The 23,624-nt window shown below is 43.8% G+C and overlaps 1 protein-coding gene across 5 annotated transcripts in view; it reads left to right on the top strand.

Moving 5' to 3' along the window:
• The window catches only part of MYO7A (myosin VIIA), a 113,689-nt gene that overhangs the window by 19,126 nt on the left and 70,939 nt on the right, over window positions 1–23,624 (top strand). For 3 of the 5 annotated variants that reach the window (XM_087895745.1, XM_087895743.1, XM_087895741.1), the window contains exons 4-15: window positions 397–414; window positions 3,812–3,996; window positions 6,916–7,037; window positions 8,156–8,298; window positions 10,181–10,294; window positions 12,135–12,288; window positions 13,589–13,665; window positions 14,337–14,456; window positions 15,620–15,762; window positions 17,933–18,143; window positions 19,241–19,376; window positions 20,053–20,159. In XM_087895745.1, the coding sequence (XP_087751871.1) occupies window positions 397–414; window positions 3,812–3,996; window positions 6,916–7,037; window positions 8,156–8,298; window positions 10,181–10,294; window positions 12,135–12,288; window positions 13,589–13,665; window positions 14,337–14,456; window positions 15,620–15,762; window positions 17,933–18,143; window positions 19,241–19,376; window positions 20,053–20,159 (1,530 nt within the window). The remainder of the gene's footprint in view (window positions 1–396; window positions 415–3,811; window positions 3,997–6,915; window positions 7,038–8,155; window positions 8,299–10,180; window positions 10,295–12,134; window positions 12,289–13,588; window positions 13,666–14,336; window positions 14,457–15,619; window positions 15,763–17,932; window positions 18,144–19,240; window positions 19,377–20,052; window positions 20,160–23,624) is intronic. The other 2 variants (XM_087895744.1, XM_087895742.1) reach the window with 1 other exon arrangement.

Raw genomic sequence — 23,624 nt, 5'->3', positions numbered from 1 at the left:
TCCTCTCCTCTCTCCTTCCATTCTCCTTCCTTCCATCTCTCCTCTCCTCTCCTCTCTCCTTCCATTCTCCTTCCTTCCTTCCATCTCTCTCTCCTCTCCTCTCTCCTTCCATTCTCCTTCCTTCCATCTCTCCTCTCCTCTCCTCTCTCCTTCCATTCTCCTTCCTTCCTTCCATCTCTCTCTCTCCTCTCCTCTCTCCTTCCATTCTCCTTCCTTCCATCTCTCCTCTCCTCTCCTCTCCTCTCTCCTTCCATTCTCCTTCCTTCCTTCCATCTCTCTCTCCTCTCCTCTCTCCTTCCATTCTCCTTCCTTCTCTCCTTTCCTCTCCTCTTTGGAAAAAGAAGGTTATTTTCAAACAAAATAACGTTTTCCTGCTCCCTCTGCTTTGAAACCTAGACTAACTGTGGCGGAAGGGTAAGTATAGCCAGTGCCTTTGTTGTCACACTGTCTTATGCTCGGCTCTTTATTTGATGCTACGTTTTCCGGATCGCTTCCTTCTGCTTGCTTGGCTTGGAAGGGAGGGGGCACATTTATGTCAACCCCCAACCTGGTTGCTCGCTGCATGGTTTTGCAGCTTTGCAAGGAAAAAAAAAGCAAGGACCTCACCCCCAAGGAGAATAATTTAGTTTGTCTGGGAAGGTCCAATCCCTCGCCATGGCTTTCGTTTTCGGTTAACGCTTTCATTTGGATGGTGTCCGTATCGTCTCTGGTGCTGAAATGGCTTTGGGCTGAAAAACAGCACCGCACAATTCAGTCTTGGTGTCCGTGGCCCTTGTGGGGTTGAATGGGGAAGTGGGAAATGGGTCGTTGGGAAAGTTGGAACGAGCCTGTAGTACAGTGGACTAAAAACACTGTTATTAACAGCTGCTGCTTGCAATTACTGCGAGTTCAAATCTCACCAGGCTCAAGGTTGACTCAGCCTTCCATCCTTCTGAGGTAGGTGAAATGAGGACCCAGATTGTGGGGGCAATAAACAGGAGAGAAAGAGAAAGAAAGAGAAAGAGAAAAGAGAGAGTAAGAAAGAAAGAGAGAGAGAAGAAAAGGTGTAAGAGAGAGAGAGAATAGGAGAGAGAAAGAGAAACAGAAGGAAAGAGAGAGAAGGGGAAAGAAAGAGAAAAAAGTAGGGAGAAAGAGAGAGAAAAGAGGAGAAAGAAAGAGAAGAGAGGCAAAGAAAATGAGAAAAAAGAGAGAGAATAAAAGGAGAGAAAAAGAGAAACAAGTTCAAATCCCACCAGGCTCAAGGTTGACTCAGCCTTCCATCCTTTCAAAGGTAGGTGAAATGAGGACCCAGATTGTGGGGGCAATAAACAGGAGAGAGAAAGAGAAAGAAAGAGAAAGAGAAAAGAGAGTAAGAAAGAGAGAGAGAGAGAAGAAAAGGCGTAAGAGAGAGAGAAAATAGGAGAGAGAAAGAGAAACAGAAGGAAAGAGAGAGAAGGGGAAAGAAAGAGAAAAAAGTAGGGAGAAAGAGAGAGAAAAGAGGAGAAAGAAAGAGAAGAGAGGCAAAGAAAATGAGAAAAAAGAGAGAGAATAAAAGGAGAGAAAAAGAAAAACAAGTTCGAATCTCTCCAAGGCTCAAGGTTGACTCAGCCTTCCATCCTTTCTAAGGTAGGTGAAATGAGGACCCAGATTGTGGGGGCAATAAACAGGAGAGAGAAAGAGAAAGAAAGAGAAAGAGAAAAGAGAGTAAGAAAGAGAGAGAGAGAGAAGAAAAGGCGTAAGAGAGAGAGAAAATAGGAGAGAGAAAGAGAAACAGAAGGAAAGAGAGAGAAGGGGAAAGAAAGAGAAAAAAGTAGGGAGAAAGAGAGAGAAAAGAGGAGAAAGAAAGAGAAGAGAGGCAAAGAAAATGAGAAAAAAGAGAGAGAATAAAAGGTGAGAAAAAGAGAAACAAGTTCAAATCCCGCCAGGTTCAAGGTCGACTCAGCCTTCCATCCTTTCAAAGGTAGGTGAAATGAGGACCCAGATTGTGGGGGCAATAAACAGGAGAGAGAAAGAGAAAGAAAGAGAAAGAGAAAAGAGAGTAAGAAAGAGAGAGAGAGAGAGAAGAAAAGGCGTAAGAGAGAGAGAGAATAGGAGAGAGAAAGAGAAACAGAAGGAAAGAGAGAGAAGGGGAAAGAAAGAGAAAAAAGTAGGGAGAAAGAGAGAGAAAAGAGGAGAAAGAAAGAGAAGAGAGGCAAAGAAAATGAGAAAAAAGAGAGAGAATAAAAGGAGAGAAAAAGAAAAACAAGTTCAAATCTCTCCAAGGCTCAAGGTTGACTCAGCCTTCCATCCTTTCTGAGGTAGGTGAAATGAGGACCCAGATTGTGGGGGCAATAAACAGGAGAGAGAAAGAGAAAGAAAGAGAAAGAGAAAAGAGAGAGTAAGAAAGAGAGAGAGAGAGAAGAAAAGGCGTAAGAGAGAGAGAAAATAGGAGAGAGAAAGAGAAACAGAAGGAAAGAGAGAGAAGGGGAAAGAAAGAGAAAAAAGTAGGGAGAAAGAGAGAGAAAAGAGGAGAAAGAAAGAGAAGAGAGGCAAAGAAAATGAGAAAAAAGAGAGAGAATAAAAGGAGAGAAAAAGAGAAACAAGTTCGAATCTCTCCAAGGCTCAAGGTCGACTCAGCCTTCCATCCTTTCTGAGGTAGGTGAAATGAGGACCCAGATTGTGGGGGCAATAAGATGACTTTGTATAAAATATACAAAAGTACGAAGGCAATTGCTTAACGCATTGTAAGCCGCCCTGAGTCTCCGGAGAAGGGCGGCATATAAATTAAAGCAAAAAAACAAAAAACAAAAAAACCCCCAGAGAAGTCGCATTTTCTGCTGACGAATGTACAGCCATGTTTCCCAAACTTGATTATTTTAAGATGAAGGAGGGGTTTCTTTCTTTCTTTTTTTTTTTTGCAAAATATTTTTTATTTTATTTTTTTCAACATAAACATAAAATATATCTTTCAAGAGAGGAGTCTCGATCCGGTCACAGATGGGTACAATCACTTACATTTTTTAAAAAAAGGAAAAAAAAAGAAAAAAAGAAAGAGAAAAAAAAAACTCCATTCACCAATTCCCATTACCACTTTAAAAATTAAAAAACAGAACATAGGAAAAAAAAACTTTTTAAGCATAAATTCTAATATCTTAGTCAGAACTATTCAAAAACATAGAAAAGCTTTTCCCCTAAAAAATATTCTAACCTCTTAATCTAATGGTTTACCTTACAATTTTATCACCACACATCTTAATATCTTTTTTTTTTTTTTGGAAAAAAAGTTTTATTTTAAATTTAAATTAAAATAAATAAATAAAAATCACCACACATCTTAATTTCAAATTCAATACAGCTCTATTTTTATTTCAATTTATACATGAGAATTCTTCCTATATTTCTTGGTATCTAGACGCTTTCAACAAATCTCTAAATCTTAAGCTTTATCAATTACCTTTAATTTTACACATTTTGTAATGGACAAATTTATCTCAACATCAGTATCTCCCTCCATAACTCCTACTATTATTTGGCTGATTTCCAGCATGTTCCATTGCAGTTTTAAAAGTAAAAAAAAAAAAAAAAAAATTGGCCACGCCCACCCAGTCACATTACCCCCTCCCTCCACCAAGCCACGCCCACAGAACCGATAGTAACAAATTTTAGATTTCACCACTGAGCGGGAGGCTCCGCCCACCTCCCCAGACGTCATCAGGGACGCTCTGCACTTTCGCAGAAGAGCCGCGTGACGGAGAAGCAAGCCCGCGCGTGCGCTCACGGTTCTGAACCGGTAGCGAAGGTAAGTGAAACCCACTACCGGTTTGTGTATGTGTTTATTTCTCTTCTCTTCCAGACGTACACAGGTTCAATCCTGGTGGCCGTCAATCCCTACCAGCTGCTTCCCATTTACTCCCCGGAGCAGATCCGTCTCTACACCAACAAAAAGATCGGGGAGATGCCCCCCCACATTTTTGCCATCGCGGACAATTGCTACTTCAACATGCAAAGGAATAACAAGGACCAGTGTTGTATTATAAGGCAAGTTTTGTTTTTGTTTGTTTTGTTTTTATTGGATTTATATACCGCCCTACTCCCGAAGGACTCAGGGCGGTGAACACCCATAGAATAAAACACATAAATACAAAAATTTAAAATAGAATAAAAACGAATTAAATAATTTGGCTGAGACAAATTTAAAATACCCAATAATTTAAAACAAATTAAAATTTACATTTAAAAGGGGAAAAGATTTAGGCCAGGTCAGCTTGATGAAATAAGAAAGTCTTGAGCGGGCGACGGAAGGTGCGCAGATCCGGGATCCTCCGTATCTCCGGGGGGAGCTCATTCCAGATCGTAGGTGCCCCCACAGAGAAGGCTCTCCCCCTGGGGGCCGCCAGTCGACATTGTTTGGCCGACGGCACCCGGAGGAGCCCCTCTCTATGGGAGCGTACTGGCCGGTGGGAGGCTATTGGTGGTAGCAGGCGGTCCCGTAGATAACCAGATCCTAAGCCATGGAGCGCTCTAAAGGTGATAACCAAAATCTTGAAGCGCACCCGGAAGATCACCTGGAGCCAGTGCAGCTCGCGCAGGAGAGGTGTTACATGGGAACGCCACGTCGCTCCCGTCACCACCCGCGCGGCCGCACTCTGTGCCAGTTGGAGCCTCCGTGTGCTCCTCAAGGGGAGCCCCATGTAGAGAGCGTTACAATAGTCCAGACGGGAGGTGACGAGGACATGAGTGACTGTGCGTAGGGAGTCCCGATCTAGAAAGGGACGTAACTGGCGGATCAGGCGAACCTGATGAAAAATCAAGTGGGGAGATATCGGGGGTCCATCATAGCCTCGGGTTCTTGGCACTGGGATCCCCCCTGGGTGTTATGCCCAAAGAACAAAGAACAACCCTTAGAGCTGTGATGGTGAACCTATGGCACGCTCAGAGCCCTCTCTGCGGACACGCGAGCCGTCACCCAGCTGAGCTCCATCGCATATGTGCGTGTGCCTCCCACCGGCCAGCTGATTTCTGGGACACATGCAAGCAGTGGTGAAATCTAAAATTTGTTCTGTCTACCGGTTCTGTGGGCGTGGCTTGGTGGTGGTGGGGGTAATGTGACTGGGTGGCCGTGGCCAGTTTTTTTTTCTTTTAAAACCATTTTTTCTACAATCTCTTCGGCGAAGAGGTTGTAAAAAAATGCTTTCAAAAGGCTCTGACGATCCCAGCTGAGTTGCCTGATCGGCAGAGGCTTTTTTTTCTTTTAAATGCCTCTGCAGATCAGGCAACTCAGCTTGGATCGTCAGAGGCATTTAAAAGGAAAAAAAGCCTCTGCCGATCAGGCAACTCAGCTGGGCTCATCAGCTGACGATCCCTTTGACGATCCCAGCTGAGCCGCGCGATCATCAGAGGCTTTTTTCCCTCACTTTTAAAAGCATTTTTTCGGCCGAAGAGGTTGTAGAAAAAATGCTTTTAAAAATTAAAAGAAAAAAAGCCTCTGATAATTGCGCAGCTCAGCTGGGCAATGGGGAGGGCAGGGATTTTTGCTACCGGTTCTCAGAACCACCCGCCTCCATCGCTACTGGATCGGGCAACCCGGTCCGAACCGGGAGCATTTTTTTTTTTTAATTTGATTTATATGCCGCCCTTCTCCGGAGACTCAGGGCGGCTTACAATGCGTTAAGCAATAGCCTTCATTCTTTTGTATATTTTACCCCTGCATGCAAGGCATATGTGGGAGACGCGCGCATATGTGCGGGGGGTGGGGGTCACACACGCATGTGCGGGGGGCAGGGGTGGAGTGTGGGGGGGTTGCAGTGTGCCCCCCATGGCCCATTTTTGGGCCCAGGAGGCTGCAGGGAGGCCTGCTAGGCCAAAAACAGGGGGTGGAGGGGTCAAGTGTTGCATAGGAGCGGGGGGGAAGCATGGGGGGGTTGTGTGTGCATGTGGGGGTGGGGTGGGGGGAGTAGGGAGGGGTCGTGCGTGCATTTATACGGGGGGGGCATTGCATGCACAGCCACAGCCACATCCGCACTTTCAGCACATGACGAGAAAAAGGTTAGCCATCACTGTTATAGAGTCTCCTGCCTAAGCAGGGGGTTGGACTAGAAGACCTCCAAGGTCCCTTCCAAACCTGTTTTTCTGTTAACTGTAGCGTTCCCTTAACAACTGGGCCAAGAAAGCTCACAAAATGGATCAAAACTCACTTAACGAATGTCTCACTTAGCCACCGAAATTTGGGGCTCAATGGTGGTCCTAAGTTTATTTATTTATTTATTTATTGAATTTCTATACCGCCCTTCTCCCGAAGGACTCAGGGCGGTGAACAGATTAAGATTTCATATACATATAATCATTTTTATTATTTTTTTTAAAATAAACAGTAAATAATAAATTGAGTCAACTTGGTGTATCTGCTAAGACCTTGGCATGGAATTGAGATGTTTATGCTAGCCCTGCTTGTTGAAACAGAAAGGTCTTCAGGGCACGTCGGAAAGTGCGAAGATCGGGAATTATTCGTATTCCGGGGGGTATTTTGTTCCGAAGAGTAGGTGCCCCCACAGAGAAGGCTCTCTCCCTTGGAACTACTAGGCGACATTGATTTAATGATGGTACTATGAGTAGGCCTACTCTGTGAGAGCGTATGGGTTGGTGGGAGGTTATCGGTTGCAGCAGGTGGTCTCGTAAGTACTCGGGTCCTAAGCCATGGAGCACTTTAAAGGCAAGAACCAACACCTTGAAGCGCACTCGGAAGGCCACCGGAAGCCAGTGCAGCTCGCGTAGAAGAGGTGTTACATGTGAGCGCCCATAATTACTCGCGCGGCCGCATTCTGGACCAGTTGGAGCTTCCGGGTGCACTTCAAGGGGAGCCCCATGTAGAGAGCATTGCAGTAGTCCAGTCGGGAAATGACAGTTGAGAATTACCTGGACTCTTTTTTTTTTTTTTTTTTAAATTTTTTGTTGGCGCAGCGGTGAGTCAGGCGCGGGAAAAACCGAAAGCACCAAGCTGATTCTCCAGTTCCTGGCGGCCATCAGTGGTCAGCATTCCTGGATTGAACAGCAGGTCTTGGAAGCCAACCCCATCTTGGAAGGTGAGTTTTTGGCACCTGGCATGGAAAAAGTAACTTTGGGGGACAAAAAAAAAAATGAGTAGAGGATAACTCTGATCTGACACCAGAGCCTTCAAGAAACCAACATTGGACCAATGCCGCTCTGTTTCTTTGACCATGGTGGTTAAACTGACGTGCAGATATCTGTAACCAGTGGTGGGTTTCAAAAATTACAAAAATAAAATCAAAGCGTAACTGTTTTCACACACAAGTCTTAATGACGATCGCTAAGTGTTGTATCTAATCTTTTATGATGAATGTATTTTACAATGGCTATGTTAATGATTTATCACTATTTATGTCCATTGAGAGCTTATGCACCAGAAAACGAATTCCTTGTGTATCTAATCACACTTGGCCAATAAAGAATTCTATTCTATTCTATTCTATTCTATTCTATTCTATTCTATTCTATTCTATTCTATTCTATTCTATTCTATTCTATTCTATTCTATTCTCTATTCTGTTCTGTTCTGTTCTGTTCTGTTCTGTTCTGTTCTGTTCTATTTTCTATTCTATTCATATTCATATTCTATTCTATTCTCTATTCTATTCTATTCTATTCTATTCTATTCCTAATTCATATTCATATTCTATTCTATTCTATTTTCTATTCTATTCTATTCTATTCTGTTCTATTCTGTTCTGTTCTATTCTATTCTATTCTATTCTATTCTATTCCTAATTCATATTCATATTCTATTCTATTTTCTATTCTATTCTATTCTATTCTGTTCTGTTCTGTTCTGTTCTATTCTATTCTATTCTATTCTATTCTATTCTATTCTATTCTATTCTATTCCTAATTCATATTCTATTCTATTCTATTTTCTATTCTATTCTATTCCTAATTCATATTCATATTCATATTCTATTCCTAATTCATATTCATATTCTATTCTATTCTATTCTATTCTATTCTATTCTATTCTATTCTATTCTATTCTGTAATTCTATTCTATTCTATTCTCTCTCCACTCCACTCCATTCCATTCCATTCATTGGATCTTTATTGGATCCAATGCCCCATTTAAACCTGGTTTGGAAGCAAGGGCTTAGTTCAATCCTGGTTACAACTTTGTCTGTCTGTCTTGTGTTAGCTTTTGGGAACGCAAAGACCATTCGTAACGACAACTCCAGCCGGTTTGGGAAATACATTGACATCCATTTCAACAAGCGAGGAGCCATCGAGGGAGCTAAAATTGAGCAGTACCTTTTGGAAAAATCCCGCGTCTGTCGACAGGTAAAGGATACCTTACAGACACCCCCTCCCCCGCCTTAGGTGTACAGGTAGTCCTTGAATTATGACCGTTCATTTAGTGACCATTCAAAGTTATGAAAAAAAATGACTTACGGCCATTTTTCACGCGGCTGTTTTGGTATCCCCATGGTCACGTGATCAAAATATGGACCCTTGCCAACTGACTCATAGTTATGACGGTTGCAGTGTACTTGGTTCACGTGGTCCACTTTTGCGACCTGCTGACAGGTAAGCCAGATTCACTTGGCCACCGCATTACTAACTTAACAACGGCAGCGATTTGCTTAACAACTGTGGCAAGAGAGGTCATAAAAACGGGACAACACTCACTTAACAACTCTCTTAGTTGTTAAGAAGACTTAATTAGGCGGGCCTGGCCTAATTTTCTCCCTCTTTTATAAAAGAATTTTAAATTTTAAATTTTTAGTATTTTATATATTCAAATTTTATAATTGGTTTTAAATTGATTGGGGTTTTAATTGTCTGGGCCAAAACTATTTAATTTGATTTTAATTCTGCTTTTTAAATTTTGCATGTATGTATTTTATTGTTGGCTGTGCACCGTCCTTGGGGAGTAGGGCGGTATAGAAATCAAATAAAAGTGAAAAAAAAGTGAAAGTGTCTTGCTTAACAACGGAAAATTTGGGCTCCATTGTGGTCACACGTTTAAGACTGACTGTTATCCATGCCACCCACCTTCTCAGCAAGGCCGTGGGGAGCTCTGCTGTTGGGTGATGTCCTACCTTGCAAGACTGTTGGGAAGAAGAGAATCCAGATCTGATTATTAAAACAAGGAAGACAAGAAGCAACGGATGGAAATTAAACAAGGAGAGAAGCAACCTAGAACGAAGGGGAATATTCCTAAAAGCAGAAACAATTAACCAGCGGAACTGCTTGCCACCAGAAGTTGTGGGTGCACCATCACTGGAAGCTTTTCAGAAGAAACTGGGCAGCCATTTTTCTGGGATGGAATGCAGGGGTGGGCAAATGTGGCCCTTTTACAACCTGTGGACTTCAACTCCCAGAATTCCTGAGACAGCTGTCTCAGGAATTCTGGGAGTTGAAGTCCACAGGTTGTAAAAGGGCCACATTTGCCCACCCCTGGAATAGGGCGGTAATGGCAAACCTGTGGAATGTGTGCCACAGGGAGTATGCGGAGCCCTCTCTCCGGGCATGCCAGCCGTCGCCCCAGCCCAGCTCCGCCGCGCATGTGCACACGCCTCCCGGAGGCCAGCTGGTCTTTGGGTCTCTGCCGCACATGCGCGAGGGGCGGGAAGCAGGCACAGGGGCAGGGCGCATACACGGGGGGCAGGGTGTATGCGCGGAGGGTGCTCGCACGGCATTTTGGGGGTTTGCACGCACGCGGGCCCCCCTCCGCACCTTGTTTTGGGCCTGAAAGGCCTCCTGCACCAACCTGGAAGCCAAAGTGGGCACGTGAGCATTGCCCTCGGTCAGCTCCAGCGTGCATGTGCACACCGGCCAGCTGATTTTTGGGCCTTCTGGGCCCACCGGAAGTCGGGAAATTGGCTGTTTCCAGCCTCCAGAGGGCCTCCAGGGGGTTGGGGAAAGCTGTTTTCACCTTCCCCAGGCTCCAAAAAAGCCTCTGGAGCCTGGGGAGGGCGAAAAACGGGCCTACCAAGCCCATCGGTAACCTTTTTACCGCTGAGTGCCAAAAGCGGGGGAAGTATGGGGGGGTGGGGTCGCGCACACATGCACAAGGGGGCAGGGCATGGGGGGGCATTGAATTATGGATGTGGGCACCCACATGCGTGACTCCCCCCGCTTTTGGCACACGACGGCGAAAAGGTTAACCATCACTGTCCTAAGGTAAAGTTTCCCTTCTCCTTTTCTCTTTTTCCTTCAGGCTCAAGACGAGAGAAATTATCACATATTTTACTGCATGCTGAAAGGAATGAGCTCGGAGCAGAAAAAAATGCTGGGACTTAAAAAAGCCATGGATTATAACTATCTTTCCATGGTAAGAGGTTAAAAAATAATAATAATAATAATAATAATTTTTTGAATCTCCTTTTTCTGCACAGCCCGTAAGCGAGCCAGGCTGCATCCTTGTCATACACTAAACCCGTGATGGCGAACCTGTGGCACGCGGAGCCATATTGGTGGGCACGCGAGTGTTGCCCTAGCTCAGCTCCAGCGCGCATGTGCGCACCGGCCAACTAATTTTCAGGCCTTCCGGTCCCTCCGGAAGTTGGGAAACTGGCTGTTTTCGGACTCCGGAAGGCCTCCGGGGGAATGGGGAAGGCTGTTTTTGCCCTCCCCAGGCTCCTAGAAACCTCTGGAGCCTAGGGAGGGGGAAAACGGGCCTACCGAGCCCACCATAGTGCCAAAAGCAGGGGGAAGTGTGTGTGTGGGGGGGTCACGTGCGCATGCGCGAGAGGGCGGGGCACATTGAATTATGGATGTGGGCACCCGCACCTGCGACTCCCCACACTCCCCCCACTTTTGGCACGCGAGCGCAAAAAGGTTAGCCATCACTGCACTAAACCATGATCGAAATTATTTGTAGCTCGGGTGGTAGATGTCGATGATGGTTTGTCTTCCTGGCTTGCTGTTTAGCTTCCGAATGTTTCGTCACCAGACTAGGGGACATCCTCAACGGGAGTTTGGCTGAAGTGTCTTGTGTTCAGGTCTTCTCTGCTTTTATTGATCTCAAGTGGTTGGTGGGTCAGGCCATGTGACGTGCCAATCGAAGCTTAGTATTCTATGGATCGATCAATCAACATGTCGATACGAAGTCAGTTTACGAAGCCCTTAAGGATCCATATCCAACCAGCCAACCAACGATGGCAGCGACCATTTCTTCGTTTGGTGCCCTTCACACGACATCACCAGCCGGTCACGTGACACGTCATACGGCATGACCGGCTGGTCACATGACCCACCGACCACATGACCACATGAGATTGATAAAAGCGGAGAAGAATTGGAACAAGACACTCTGGAAAGAGTGCAGAGAAGAGCTACAAAGACGATTAAGGGACTGGAGGCTAAAATATATGAAGAACGGTTGCAGGAATTGGGCATGTCTAGTTTAATGAAGAGAAGGACTAGGGGAGACAGGATAGCAGTCTCCCAATATCTCAGGGGCTGCCCCAAAGAAGAGGGAGTCAAGCTATTCTCCAAAGCACCTGAAGGCAGGACAAGAAGCAATGGACGGAAACTAATCAAGGAGAGAAGCAACTTAGAACTAAGGAGGAATTTCCTGACAGTGAGAACAATTTATCAGTGGAACAACTTGCCTCCAGAAGTTGTGAATGCTCCAACACTGGAAGTTTTTATGAAGATATTGGATAACCATTTGTCTCAAATAGTATAGGGTTTCCTGCCTAAGCAGGGGGTTGGACTAGAAGACCTCCAAGGCCCCTTCCAACTCTGTTATTCTATTCTATTCTATTCTATTCTATTCTATTCTATTCTATTCTATTCTATTCTATTCTATTCCATTCCATTCCATTCCATTCCATTCCATTCCATTCCATTCCATTTATTTCTATTCTATTCTATTCTATTCTATTCTATTCTATTCTATTCTATTCTATTCTATTCTATTCTATTCTATTCCATTCCATTCCATTCCATTCCATTCCATTCTTCTTTCTGCTTCTATTCCATTCCATTCCACTCCACTCCATTCTTCAACTGATGTCACCTAGCCAGGTAACAAAAGGTTCGGAAGCTAAACACCAAGCCCGGAGAACAAACCACCATCAACAAACCAAGCCATGACCTGCCTGTGGACCAGAAATGTCAGGTATCAGGCTCACTAATGCTTTGCACGCTCTGTCTTGCACTACCAGGGCAACTGCATTACTTGCGACGGTAGAGACGATAGCAAAGAATACTCCAACATCCGGGCGGCCATGAAAGTCCTGATGTTCACCGACACGGAGAACTGGGAAATCTGCAAACTTCTGGCCTCCATCCTGCATATGGGGAACCTGCGATACGAAGGTAGCATCTCTTTTAATGTGAAGTAATGGAGTAGGAATAGTCTACCTCCCTTTTGTAACATTTCCCCCTTTCCAGTTCGTTGTTGTTACCGATAGAGGAGAATATTGGTAAGTTAAGAGTTGAAATGAGGGGTCTTTGGTGGTCTCCGAATTTGGTTGTTTTCTTTGCAGACGTTTTATTACCCAACTAGGTACTATCATCAGTGCTAGAAGGGAAAGAGGTTGTGGAAGGGAGGAGGAGGAGAAGGATTGTGGGGTCCTTGTTGCTCTCTAAGCTTGTTTTTTTTTATTGTTAAAAAACAAACTTTATTAAACTTAAAAAGATAAAATACCATATCGAGTATATACAGAATACATTTATATTAATCCAAACAGCATTACTTACTCACAACAAAAAATAGAAAAGAAAAGAAGACAAAAGAAAAAGAAGAAAAGAAAGAAAGAAAGAAAAATAAAACACAAAAACAAAATGTAGAAAGTGACTTTGTCACTTTATCACATCCTTTATCCTGTTGAAGGTGCCTGTTTGTTAATTTTATTTTCTTACAAGATTTTACATTTACTCTCCTTTCTTTTGAATTATCCAATCGTACCATCTATTCCACGCCGTGTAATATTTTGAGTCTACCTTATCTTTTAACTCAAATGTTAATTTATCCATTTCCGCATAATTGTAAATTTTCTGGATTATTAGTTGATCTGTTGGCAATTGATCTGTTTTCCAATATTGAGCTAGTGCCAGTCTGGCTGCTGTAATTATATGTAATATTAAATATTTTGTTTCTTTCCTATAGTTTTCTTTGATCATGCCTAATAGAAAAATTTCTGGTTTAAACTCTGTTTCCTCTGCTGTTATTTCTGTTAGCCAAGTTTTTATTTTTTCCCAGTATTTCCTAATTTTTGGGCAAAGCCACCAGACATGAAAGAAAGTGCCCTGTGCCTGTTTGCATTTCCAGCAAGTTGGGTTTAAATTCGGTCCTTGTTGCTCTCTAAGCTTGATTGTTTTCTTTGCAGACCTTTCATTACCCAGCTAAGTAACATCATCAGTGCTAGGAGGGAGTGGGATTGGTAGAGAAGGACAAAGGGAGGAGGAGAAGGAGGAGGGAGAAGATTGTGGAGTCCTTGTTGCTCTCTGAGCTTGGTTGTTTTCTTGCAGATGTTTCATTACCCAGCTAGGTAACATAATCAGGGCTAGAAGCGAGTGGGGTTAATCTGTGCAAACAAGCCTCTTGTATATGAACAGAGAGCAAACCCTCACTCCCACTGCTGCCACCAGTTTCTTTCTGATTCTCTCTCTGCAGCCCGGAACTACGACAATCTCGATGCTTGTGAGGTTGTCCACTCTGCGTCCTTGATAACGGCTGCATTGTTGCTGGAGGTGAGCTGGATTCTCTCCCTTCTTGCTTCTTCCATTCCATTCCATTCCATTCCATTCCATTCCATTTTAATTCTAATTCTAATTCTAATTCTAATTCTAATTCTAATTCTAATTCTAATTCTAATTCTAATTCTAATTCTAATTCTAATTCTAATTCCATTCCATTCCATTCCATTCTAATTCTAATTCTAATTCTAATTCTAATTCCATTCCATTCCATTCTAATTCTAATTCTAATTCTAATTCTAATTCTAATTCTATTCCATTCCATTCCATTCCATTCTAATTCTAATTCTAATTCTAATTCTAATTCTAATTCTAATTCTAATTCCATTCCATTCCATTCCATTCCATTCCATTCTAATTCTAATTCTAATTCTAATTCTAATTCTATTCCATTCCATTCCATTCCATTCCATTCCATTCCATTCCATTCAATTCTAATTCTAATTCTAATTCTAATTCTAATTCTAATTCTAATTCTAATTCTAATTCTAATTCTAATTCTAATTCTAATTCCATTCCATTCCATTCCATTCCATTCTAATTCTAATTCTAATTCTAATTCTAATTCTAATTCCATTCCATTCCATTCCATTCCATTCTATTCTATTCTATTCTATTCTATTCTATTCTAATCCGTGTGACTTTTTCCCTTTCATGCTTTCAAGGTTGAGCCTCTGGATCTGATGAACTGTCTCACTAGCCGGACGATCATAACCAGAGGAGAGACTGTTTCCACGCCTCTCAGCATGGAGCAGGCCATAGATGTCAGAGATGCCTTCGTGAAGGTGAATTTTGTATTGTCCTCTGCTCTGTTCCTCCATTTTATTTGTTGCCCTCTTGAGGAAGAACTACATGTCCCAAGATTCTTAGAGAGAGAGAGAGAGAGAGAGAGAGAGAGAGAGAGAGAGAGAGAGAGAGAGAGAGAGAGAGTGATGGAGGGAGGGAGGGAGGGAGGGAGAGAGGGAGAGAGGGAGGGATGGAGAGAGGGAGGGAGAGAGAGAGAGAGAGAGAGAGAGAGAGAGAGGACCAGATCTTAACGATTGGAAACCCTTTCTGGGCTCTTTGCCTGGAAGTGAATTTATGATGTATGGTTTTTAAGGACTAGAAAAAAATAATAGATTATAGAAAAAAGATGAAAGTAATGTTGTAACCGTAGAGCAAGAAGTCCATTTACGTTTATACTTGTAAATGCTGGGAAAGAAAATCAGGTTATTTCTTAATACTTCCCTGCACTTTTGTCTTTGTCTTTCTTTTCCCTTTCCTTCTCGTTTTCCTTCTCATTCCTTTCCTCCTTTCTTTCCCTTTCTTTTTCTTCCTTCTTCTCCTTCTCCTCCCGCCCCGTCCCATCCCGTCCCCTCTCATTTCCTTTCTTTCTTTCCCTTTTTTCCTCTCCTTTTTCCTTTTCTCCTCTGTTTTCCTTTTCTCCTTTCCTTTCCCTTTTTCCCTTTTTTCCCCTTTTCCCTTTTTCCCTTTTCCCCTTTTCCCCTTTTCCCTTCCCTTCCCTTCAAACAAGATTATAAGCATTTATTTATTTATTTATTTAATTAATTAATTAGATTTTTATACCATCCTTCTCCTTTTAAGGCCTCCTAGAAACCATATTGAGCTATACCCCACCCCTCCTGCCAAACAAGGGACAAGAAAAAAGAAAAAAATGGAAAAAATGGGGAGAGAAAATATTTTTCTACCCCAGAGGGCAGTTCCAAAGAGCCCTGACTGAAACCCACTGTTTCTCAAACGTGACAACTTCAAGATAGGTGGACTTCAACACCCAGAATTCATGCGGGCTGGGGAATTCTGGGAGTTGAAGTCCACTCATCCTACAGCAGCCGAGTTGGAGAAACATTGAGCTAGAACCAGAGAGGAACAGATAAGGAGGAACAGCTCTCAGGGGAGGCCGAAATAAAATTTAATCACTTGTCTTTCCCTTTTTTTTTTGAATTTCCAGGGCATTTACGGCAGGCTTTTCGTGTGGATTGTGGACAAGATCAATGCGGCCATTTACCGACCGCCTTCCCATGAGAACAAAAATGTCCGGAGATCCATCGGATTATTGGATATCTTCGGATTTGAGAACTTCACAGTAAACAGGTTGTAGGATCTAGGAAACGGCGTTAAGACGTTTCTTCAAAGGCAGGTGGGATGGGGAGGGATCCATTCATCCCTTCAGACCGGGAGTCAAAAAAATTCCCAAGATGGGAAAAAACTTTGGATATTCAATTGATTTGGAAAAATGGCAACAACTAGGGGAAAGGAATTATAAATTAACGATGTCCACTGCATATAAGGAGAACCAATATAAAATGTTTTATAGATGGCATATGCCACCTGAGAAATTAGCAAAAATATTTAAAATCAGCTAAATGTTGGAAGTGTCATCAACTACCAGGATCATAAAATCATATGTGGTGGACATGTCCGGAAGCTAAAAGCTATTGGAGTAAAATTAAGATTTGGCTGGAGGAAATGATACAGCAACGTATTAAATTTAAACCAGAGCTGTTGGGTATCCTCCCTGAAAAAATTAGCAAGGAAAATGTTTATTTGATAATACATATAATAACAGCTGCAAGGATTGTTTATGCACAAAATTGGAAAGAAGAGAAAATACCTTTAGAAGAAGAAGTAATAAAAAAAATTTAGATTGTACAGAAATGAATAGATTAACTCTGATGATTAAGGATAGAGAAGACTCAGAATATTTTAAAATATGGAATTGTTTTCATTATTGGTTGGAGAAGAGATATAAATCATTAATTATATAAGTATGTATAAATATGTGATGAGTAGAATGTTATGTTAATGATGAATTGATTCTATGGATTGGACAAGGATCAAGATAGAAGAAATAACTCATATACAGAAAAATGAGTGTGACTCCTTCTTGGAACTGCTGAAAGGACTATATTGTAGACTGGAGATAGGTGATGTCATATCCCTCCCCCTCTGTTGAGAGAAGGTTGTTTAATTTTGACCTACATGGCCTCTTTGACCCCTCTTTCAAACCAACGGTCCTCTCCATCCAAAATATGGACTTTGTTGTCTTCAAACGAGTGCCTTGTGTCTTATAAATGCAGATAGACTGCTGAATCTAGTCCTGATGTGTTTGTTCTCCTATGCTGTGCCACGCGTTTGTGAAGTGGCTGTTTTGTTTCCCCCAATGTACAGATCTGCAGATGTCTCACTGCTTTGTACTGCATAGACCACGTTGCTCCGTTTCTGTCTGGGTGTTTTATCCTTGGGGTGGACAAACTTGAGCCTTAGTGTCTTCTTGAAGTGTGCACGTATGTTGTGTTGGCTGAAGATCCTCCTGAGCTTTTCCGATATGCCTGCAACATACGGAATGACAACGTTGCTTCGTTTATTGTTCTCGTCATTGTCTGTGACAGAGGAGCTCCTGTAGGGTCTTTTTTGGAGATTTGATGGCCCACTTGGGATAGCCACATGTTCTAAGAGCTTCCTTGATGTGTTTTAGTTCTTTTTCTTTCTCATCTTTGCTGGTAGGCAGGTCTTCAGCTCGTTTTGATTCCCACCACCCACTGGAGCACAAAATGGAAGTCAGCGGTGGGTTTCACATTTTGTTACTGCCAGTTCGCCCCACCCGTGTGTCTTCCCTGCATGCGCCCGGCCTCAAAAATGTGCCTAAATAGGGCGGCATAGAGCCGGGGAGGATAAGCGGGTTACCGATTCGCCCGAACCGGTCTGAACCAGCCCGAACCGGCTGAATACCACCTCTGATGGGAGTCATCAGAACCTGAAGACCTGCCTACAAGCAAAGATGGGAAAGAAAAAGAACCAGCTGAGCGACTTTGCGCCAGTCTCTCTCTCTCTCTCTCTCTCAGCCCAACTCACCTCACAGGGTTGTTGTTATGTGGAAAATAGAAAGAGGAAGGAGTAGTATTAGGTATATTTGCTGTCCCCACTGAGTTATTTTTTTAAAAATAATACAAGCGGTATAAAAAAATTGAACTAATTGAATTGAATTAAAAATTAAACCATTTTTAAACTATTTTAATATTTTTAATATCTTTTAATTTTCAAAGTTTAAATCTGTTTTAACTTGATTGGGGTTTTCATCTGTCTGGGCCAAATTATTTAATTCGATTTTATTTCTGTTTTTTAAATTTTGTATGTATGTATTTTATTGTTGGCTGTTCACCGCCCTGAGTCCTTCGGGAGAAGGGCGGTATACAAATTAAATAAAAGTAAAGTAAAGTAAAGTAAGTAAAGAATGAATGAATCTGTATTATTCGCTCTCCAGTTTCGAGCAGCTCTGCATTAATTTCGCCAACGAGAACCTGCAACAGTTCTTCGTCCGTCACGTCTTCAAACTGGAGCAGGAAGAATACAACCTGGAAAACATCAACTGGCAGCACATAGAATTCACGGACAATCAGGACGCTCTGGATATGATCGCCATCAAACCGATGAATTTAATCTCCCTCATCGATGAGGAAAGCAAATTCCCCAAGGTTTGGCCAAATTGCAGTGAGACTTAAGTCTCCTCTCTCCTCCCCCCCTTAAGTCCTCCCTCCCTTTGTTGTGGCCTGCCAGCGGCCAGCAGACCTGGCAGCAGATTCGGACAGTGAGGAGGTTGGGGAGGAACATGGGCCAGTCCTGGAGTCTGGGGAAGGCTCTGATGAGGGCTCTGTGTCAGAGGCAGAGAGGGAGCCAGGGCCGTCTGACAGTTATCAGCTGCCTTCGGAGTCGGACGTCAGTGAGGCAGATGAACAGCTGGGGCCTGATCCAAGTGTGTGCATACGCAGCATTGCCACACGAAGGGAACAGCTAAAGAACAAGGGTCGACTTGGGAGTAAGGCCACAGGTGGATGATGAATGGCCCCTCCCAGAGGGAATAAAAGAGGAGCGAAAGGGGAGTGGAGTTTGCAGGAGACAATTCGTTCATTCTTGCATTCTTGCCAAGTATTGCAGGGTCTGAAAGATATCGGCCTGGCCATTCTCCAAGGCTGATAAAAGTCGGTAATTGTGAACTATCTTTGGATAGTTGGATTTCACCACTGCCCCAGCCCAAGAGTTTGACACTCCTGTGTTAGATGTTTCTACTGCAGATCAGTTATATCCGAGTTGCAAATGAAGGCTGCTTTTGGATGATAGAAACCTTAATTCCAGGGGTGGGCTGCTGAGGGTTCGTGAGAACCTCTAGCTAAGATTCTGTGCAGTTCGGAGAACCCCCAAATCCCACTCCTGGCTGGCCCCGCCAACCCCTCCCCTTCCAGAAGTCCCCATGTGACCCGTTTTGGATGCAGATAAGTGCAGGGTGCATACGGAGGCTCGGGGAGGGTGAAAAATGGGCCTACCGGAAGTTTGGGAAGGCCGGAAATGGGCTTGTTTCTGGCCTCCAGAGGGCCTCCGGAGCCTGGGGAGGCTGTTTTTGCCCTCCCAGAGGCTCAAGGAAAGCCTCCGGAACCCGGGGAGGGCAAAAACGCACCACCCCTGCCGTGGTGCAGGAGGCCGACCAGGCCACACCCACCTAGCAACCGGGCAGAGACCCCCTTGCTAAAATTTTTGAAGCCCACCCCTGCCTAATTCCCGTTTTTACCTGATGCAGGGAACGGATGCCACCATGCTTCACAAGCTGAATTCTCAGCACAAGCTGAACATCAATTACATCCCGCCGAAAAACAACCACGACACCCACTTTGGCATCAACCATTTTGCCGGCGTTGTCTACTATGAAACAAAAGGTACGTTTTTGGGGTTTGGGGCAGAGCCTCCATTGGAGCAGGGCTCAAAGATTTTAAGTCCTCGAGTTAGAAACGGCCTGTCTAATACCGTTAGTCCTTAATGTACGACCACAATGTGGACTGGAACTTCGGCCCCTGAGCAATGTGGTCGTTAAGCGAGTCCATGCCTGACATTGCAACTTTTTTTTTGCAGAGTAACCCTTGAATAGCAAGGGTGTGCACATGAAAGCGATGGAGAGTAGGTACGAATAAACACAGTCAACACACAGATACACTGAGTTGTGTTTACTTTCAGGAAATAGTAAGGCAGAGTCCAATAAACAGTCCAGGTCATACACATATAAAGCAGGAGATACCCAAAACGACAGTCCAGGGATAATCCAATAACAAAGTCTTCTTACCAGTCGTCGTAGTCATTCACAATAAACAGTTCTTCCAGATATGCAAACAGTAGCATGCAGAGAGATCAGAGAGCAAGAACAGCAAAGAGAAACAAACCATGTTTCTAGCTCCCTCTTAAGGAGATTGGCTACAGAGCTAACCAATCAGGACACAGCATGATGCAATACAGCAGTCTTAAAGCTATATTGACCCAACAAGGGAGGTAATACTCATTTCCTAACAACCAGTATAAAAAATTATATTTCTTTCAACTGCTGCTGGTTTCTCTCATCAGGGTTTCTGGAGAAAAACAGAGACACCCTTCATGGGGATATTATCCAGTTGGTCCATTCCTCAAGAAACAAATTCATCAAGCAGATTTTCCAGGCTGACGTAGCCATGGTAAAGTATCTCTAACAGGCACGGTGGTGGGTGGAAGCGATGGTGAAGTGGAGAACCAATCTTATCTTCAGATAAATCCCTTGTAATTCATGGAACTTGGTCACTGCTAATTTAAGCCTCCGGTATCTTGTTGGATCTCGTCCAGGGGTGTCAAATTTCGATTTCATTGAGGGCCGCATCAGAGTTGTTTGATCTTGGGGGTGGGGTGAAGTGGGGGTGGGAATGGTCGGGGGCGTGGCCAGCTTGACGTCACTCATGTCGGGGGGGTACCTGTGGTGGCCAATTGCTAAGGCAGGATTTCCCTCAGACCCTCCCTCCCTCTCATTATAATCTCTCTTCCTTCCTTCCTTCCTTCCTTCCTTCCTTCCTTCCTTCCTTCCTTCCTTCCTTCCTTCCTTCCTTCCTTCCTTCCTTCCTTCCTTCCTTCCTCCGTTTCCAACACTGGAAATTTTTAAGAAGAGATTGGATAACCACATGTCTGAAGTGGTGTAGGGTTTCCTGCCTAAGCAGGGGGTTGGACTAGAAGACCTCCAAGGTCCCTTTCAATTCTGTTATTCTGTTCTGTTCTGTTCTGTTTTGCTCTGCTCTGCTCTGCTCTGCTCTGCTCTGCCTATTCTATTCTATTCTATTCTATTCTATTCTATTCTATTCTATTCTATTCTATTCTATTCTATTCTATTCTGGAAAATTCCTTCCTTCCTTCCTCCCTTCCCTCCCTCCCTCCTTCTTCCCCATTCTCCTTCCTTCCTTCCTTCCTTCCTTCCCTCGTCCTTCCCCATTCTCCTTCCTTCCTTCCCTCCCTCCCTCCCTTATTTTTCCTTCCTTGCTGTCTTCCCATCTTCCCTTCTTTTTCTTTCTCTTTCCTTCCCTTCTTGCATGCTCAAATGCAAAAGGGGAAACATTTCTCCTTTTGTTTTGCTAGCCCTTTGTCAGTGAAAACAGAGCCTGGGAGGCCGCATATGGCCCTCTGGGGGCCCGTGCAGCCCTCCCGAGCTCTGTTTTTGCTGGCAGAAGAACCGTGGGCCGGTCTTTTACTGTTTCCAGGGCGGCCCTGCAGGCCAGATCTAAGCACCCCGTGGGCCGCATCCGCCCCCCTCCCCAGCCTTGCGTTTGACACCCCTAATCTAGTCTAATCATAACGAAGTTTGACTCTAACTCTAAAAGAATATGCATTATCCATAGAGTCCATTTAAAATATCCATGCATGATTTTGATAGCCATACAGGTAGTCCTCGACTTACGACCACAATTGAGCCCAAAATCTCCGCGGCTAAGCAAAACAAGTTGTTAAAATGAGTTTCGCCCCATTTTACGACCTCTCTTGCCACTGTTGTTTAAGTGAATCGCTGCCGTTGTTCAGTTAATGACATGGTCGTTAAGCGAATCTGGCTTCCCCATTGTCAGATGGTCACAAACAGGGATCCCATGAACGCTTGGGATGCTGCAGCCGTCATAAATATGAATCAGTTGCCAAGCGTCTGAATTTTGATCCCGTGGGGATGCTGGAGTGGTCGTAAGTTTGGAAAAAAACGGTCTTGGGTCGCTTTTTTCAGTGCCATTGTAACTTCGAACGGTCACTAAACGAATGGTTGTAAGTCCAGGATGACCTGTATTGGGTTTAGAGGTTTCTTTGCTTTTCATAAAAGGATTCTCCTTGCATTTAACCAGGTTAAATTAGATTTCCTTTTAGAAAACATTCTTCCTTCATTTCGGCTCTCAACCCGTAACGAAAGCTCTCGGTATTAAAACTCTTCTGAAACTAAAAAGGCAATCGGCGGCTTCAGATGACAAATATTTAATTTCAGGAATATTATTTCCAATGAATTTTCAAAATGGATGCTCTTTGTCTTTGGAAGTGTTCCTTTGCATAGAATTTCCCCCTGGTTCATGGATGATATTGAGAAAGGTACTTGAGCGGTAAAGAATTGAGGCCGATTTTGAAGGTTCTGTTAATTTGCCCTCCAATGATAAAATTTCTTGAATTGTGTGTGTGTGTGTGAGAGAGAGACAGAGACAGAGAGACAGAGAGAGGGAGAGAGGGAGAGAGAGAGAGAGAAAGAGAGAGGGGGAAGAGAGAAAGAGGGAGGGAGTAAGAGAGAGAGAAACGGAGAGAAAGAGAGAAAGAAAGAGAGAAAGAAAGAAAGAGGAAGAAAGAGGGAGAGAGAGAAAGAGAGAGGGAGAGAAAGAGAAAAAGAGAGGGAGAGAAAAAGAGAGGGAGAAGAGAGAAAGAGAGGGAGAGAGAGAGAAAGAGAGAAAGAGGAAGAAAGAGATGGAGAGAGAAAAAGAGGGAGGAATGAGAGAGAGAAAGGGAGAGAAAGAGAGAGAGAAAGAGAGGGAGAAAAAGAGGGGGAAAGAGAGAGAGGGACGGAGAGGGAGAGAGAAAGAGAAAGAAAGAGGGAGAGAGAGAAAGAAAGAGAGAGAAAAAGAAGAAAGAAAGAAAGAAAGAAAGAAAGAAAGAAAGAAAGAAAGAAAGAAAGAAAGAAAGAAAGAAAGAAAGAAAGAAGCTGGCTTGTGCTGGGATGAGAGACCAGTAGGAAAAAACAAACAAACCAGGAATGCTGGATTAGATTGGGAAGTCAAAAAGGCAGTGAAATTTTATTTTATTTTTGTCCTGCATTGGATGTTGGATTTTTTATTTTTTATTTTTTAATTTGATGTATATGCCGCCCTTCTCCGGAGACTCAGGGCGGCTTACAGTGGGTTAAGCAATAGCCTTCATACTTTTGTATATTTTATACAAAGTCAGCTTATTGCCCCCACAAACCGGGTCCTCATTTCACCTACCTTTGAAAGGATGGAAGGCTGAGTCAACCTTGAGCCTGGGGAGATTCGAACCTGCAGTAATTGCAGGCAGCAGATGTTAATTACAGTGCTTTAGTCTGCTGCACTACCAGGGCTCCTTTGATGGATTTGATGGATTTGATGGATTGACAGTAAAGGAGTAATGCTGTTAAATTCTACACAAATTGCCAACGTTGCCCTTCAAAGCCATCTTTGAATTCCATACTTTTAGCTGGTGGGATGGGTGTCCCATAGGATGGGAGCCAGGATGGAGAAGGATGGGACTTCCATTAGATCAGCGGTCACCAACTGGTGGTCCGTGAGAAAATTTTGGTGGTCTGCAGAAAAATCATTTGCATTTTTTTATATTGCACTTAATCAGGGGTCCTCAAACTACGGCCCCTGGGACGGATACGTGCAATGAACAGTTGTGTTGCCACAGAGAGTCTCCCCATTTGGGGTCTTTTTGTGTGGGTCGGAGGGGGGCAGAAATTCCCATTTGGGGTCTGCTTTGGCCTCCTGGTGGGGGGCTTTGGGCGAAGGCTGGAGGGAAGCGCCGCTGGTGGCAAAGAGCCGGAGGGCTTTGTTGCAATGGGACTGCATCGTGGCCTGGAACTGGCTGACCATCTCATCCCGCTGAGCCTCCAGGCGCCGGTACCTGGCCTTGCACTCCTGTGTTGTGGC

Source organism: Pantherophis guttatus, chromosome 5 (assembly GCF_059756535.1).
Source record: "Pantherophis guttatus breed Tessera chromosome 5, ASM5975653v1, whole genome shotgun sequence".
Classification (NCBI taxonomy): domain Eukaryota; kingdom Metazoa; phylum Chordata; class Lepidosauria; order Squamata; family Colubridae; genus Pantherophis; species Pantherophis guttatus.
This window is presented reverse-complemented; position numbering and strand designations above follow the sequence as displayed.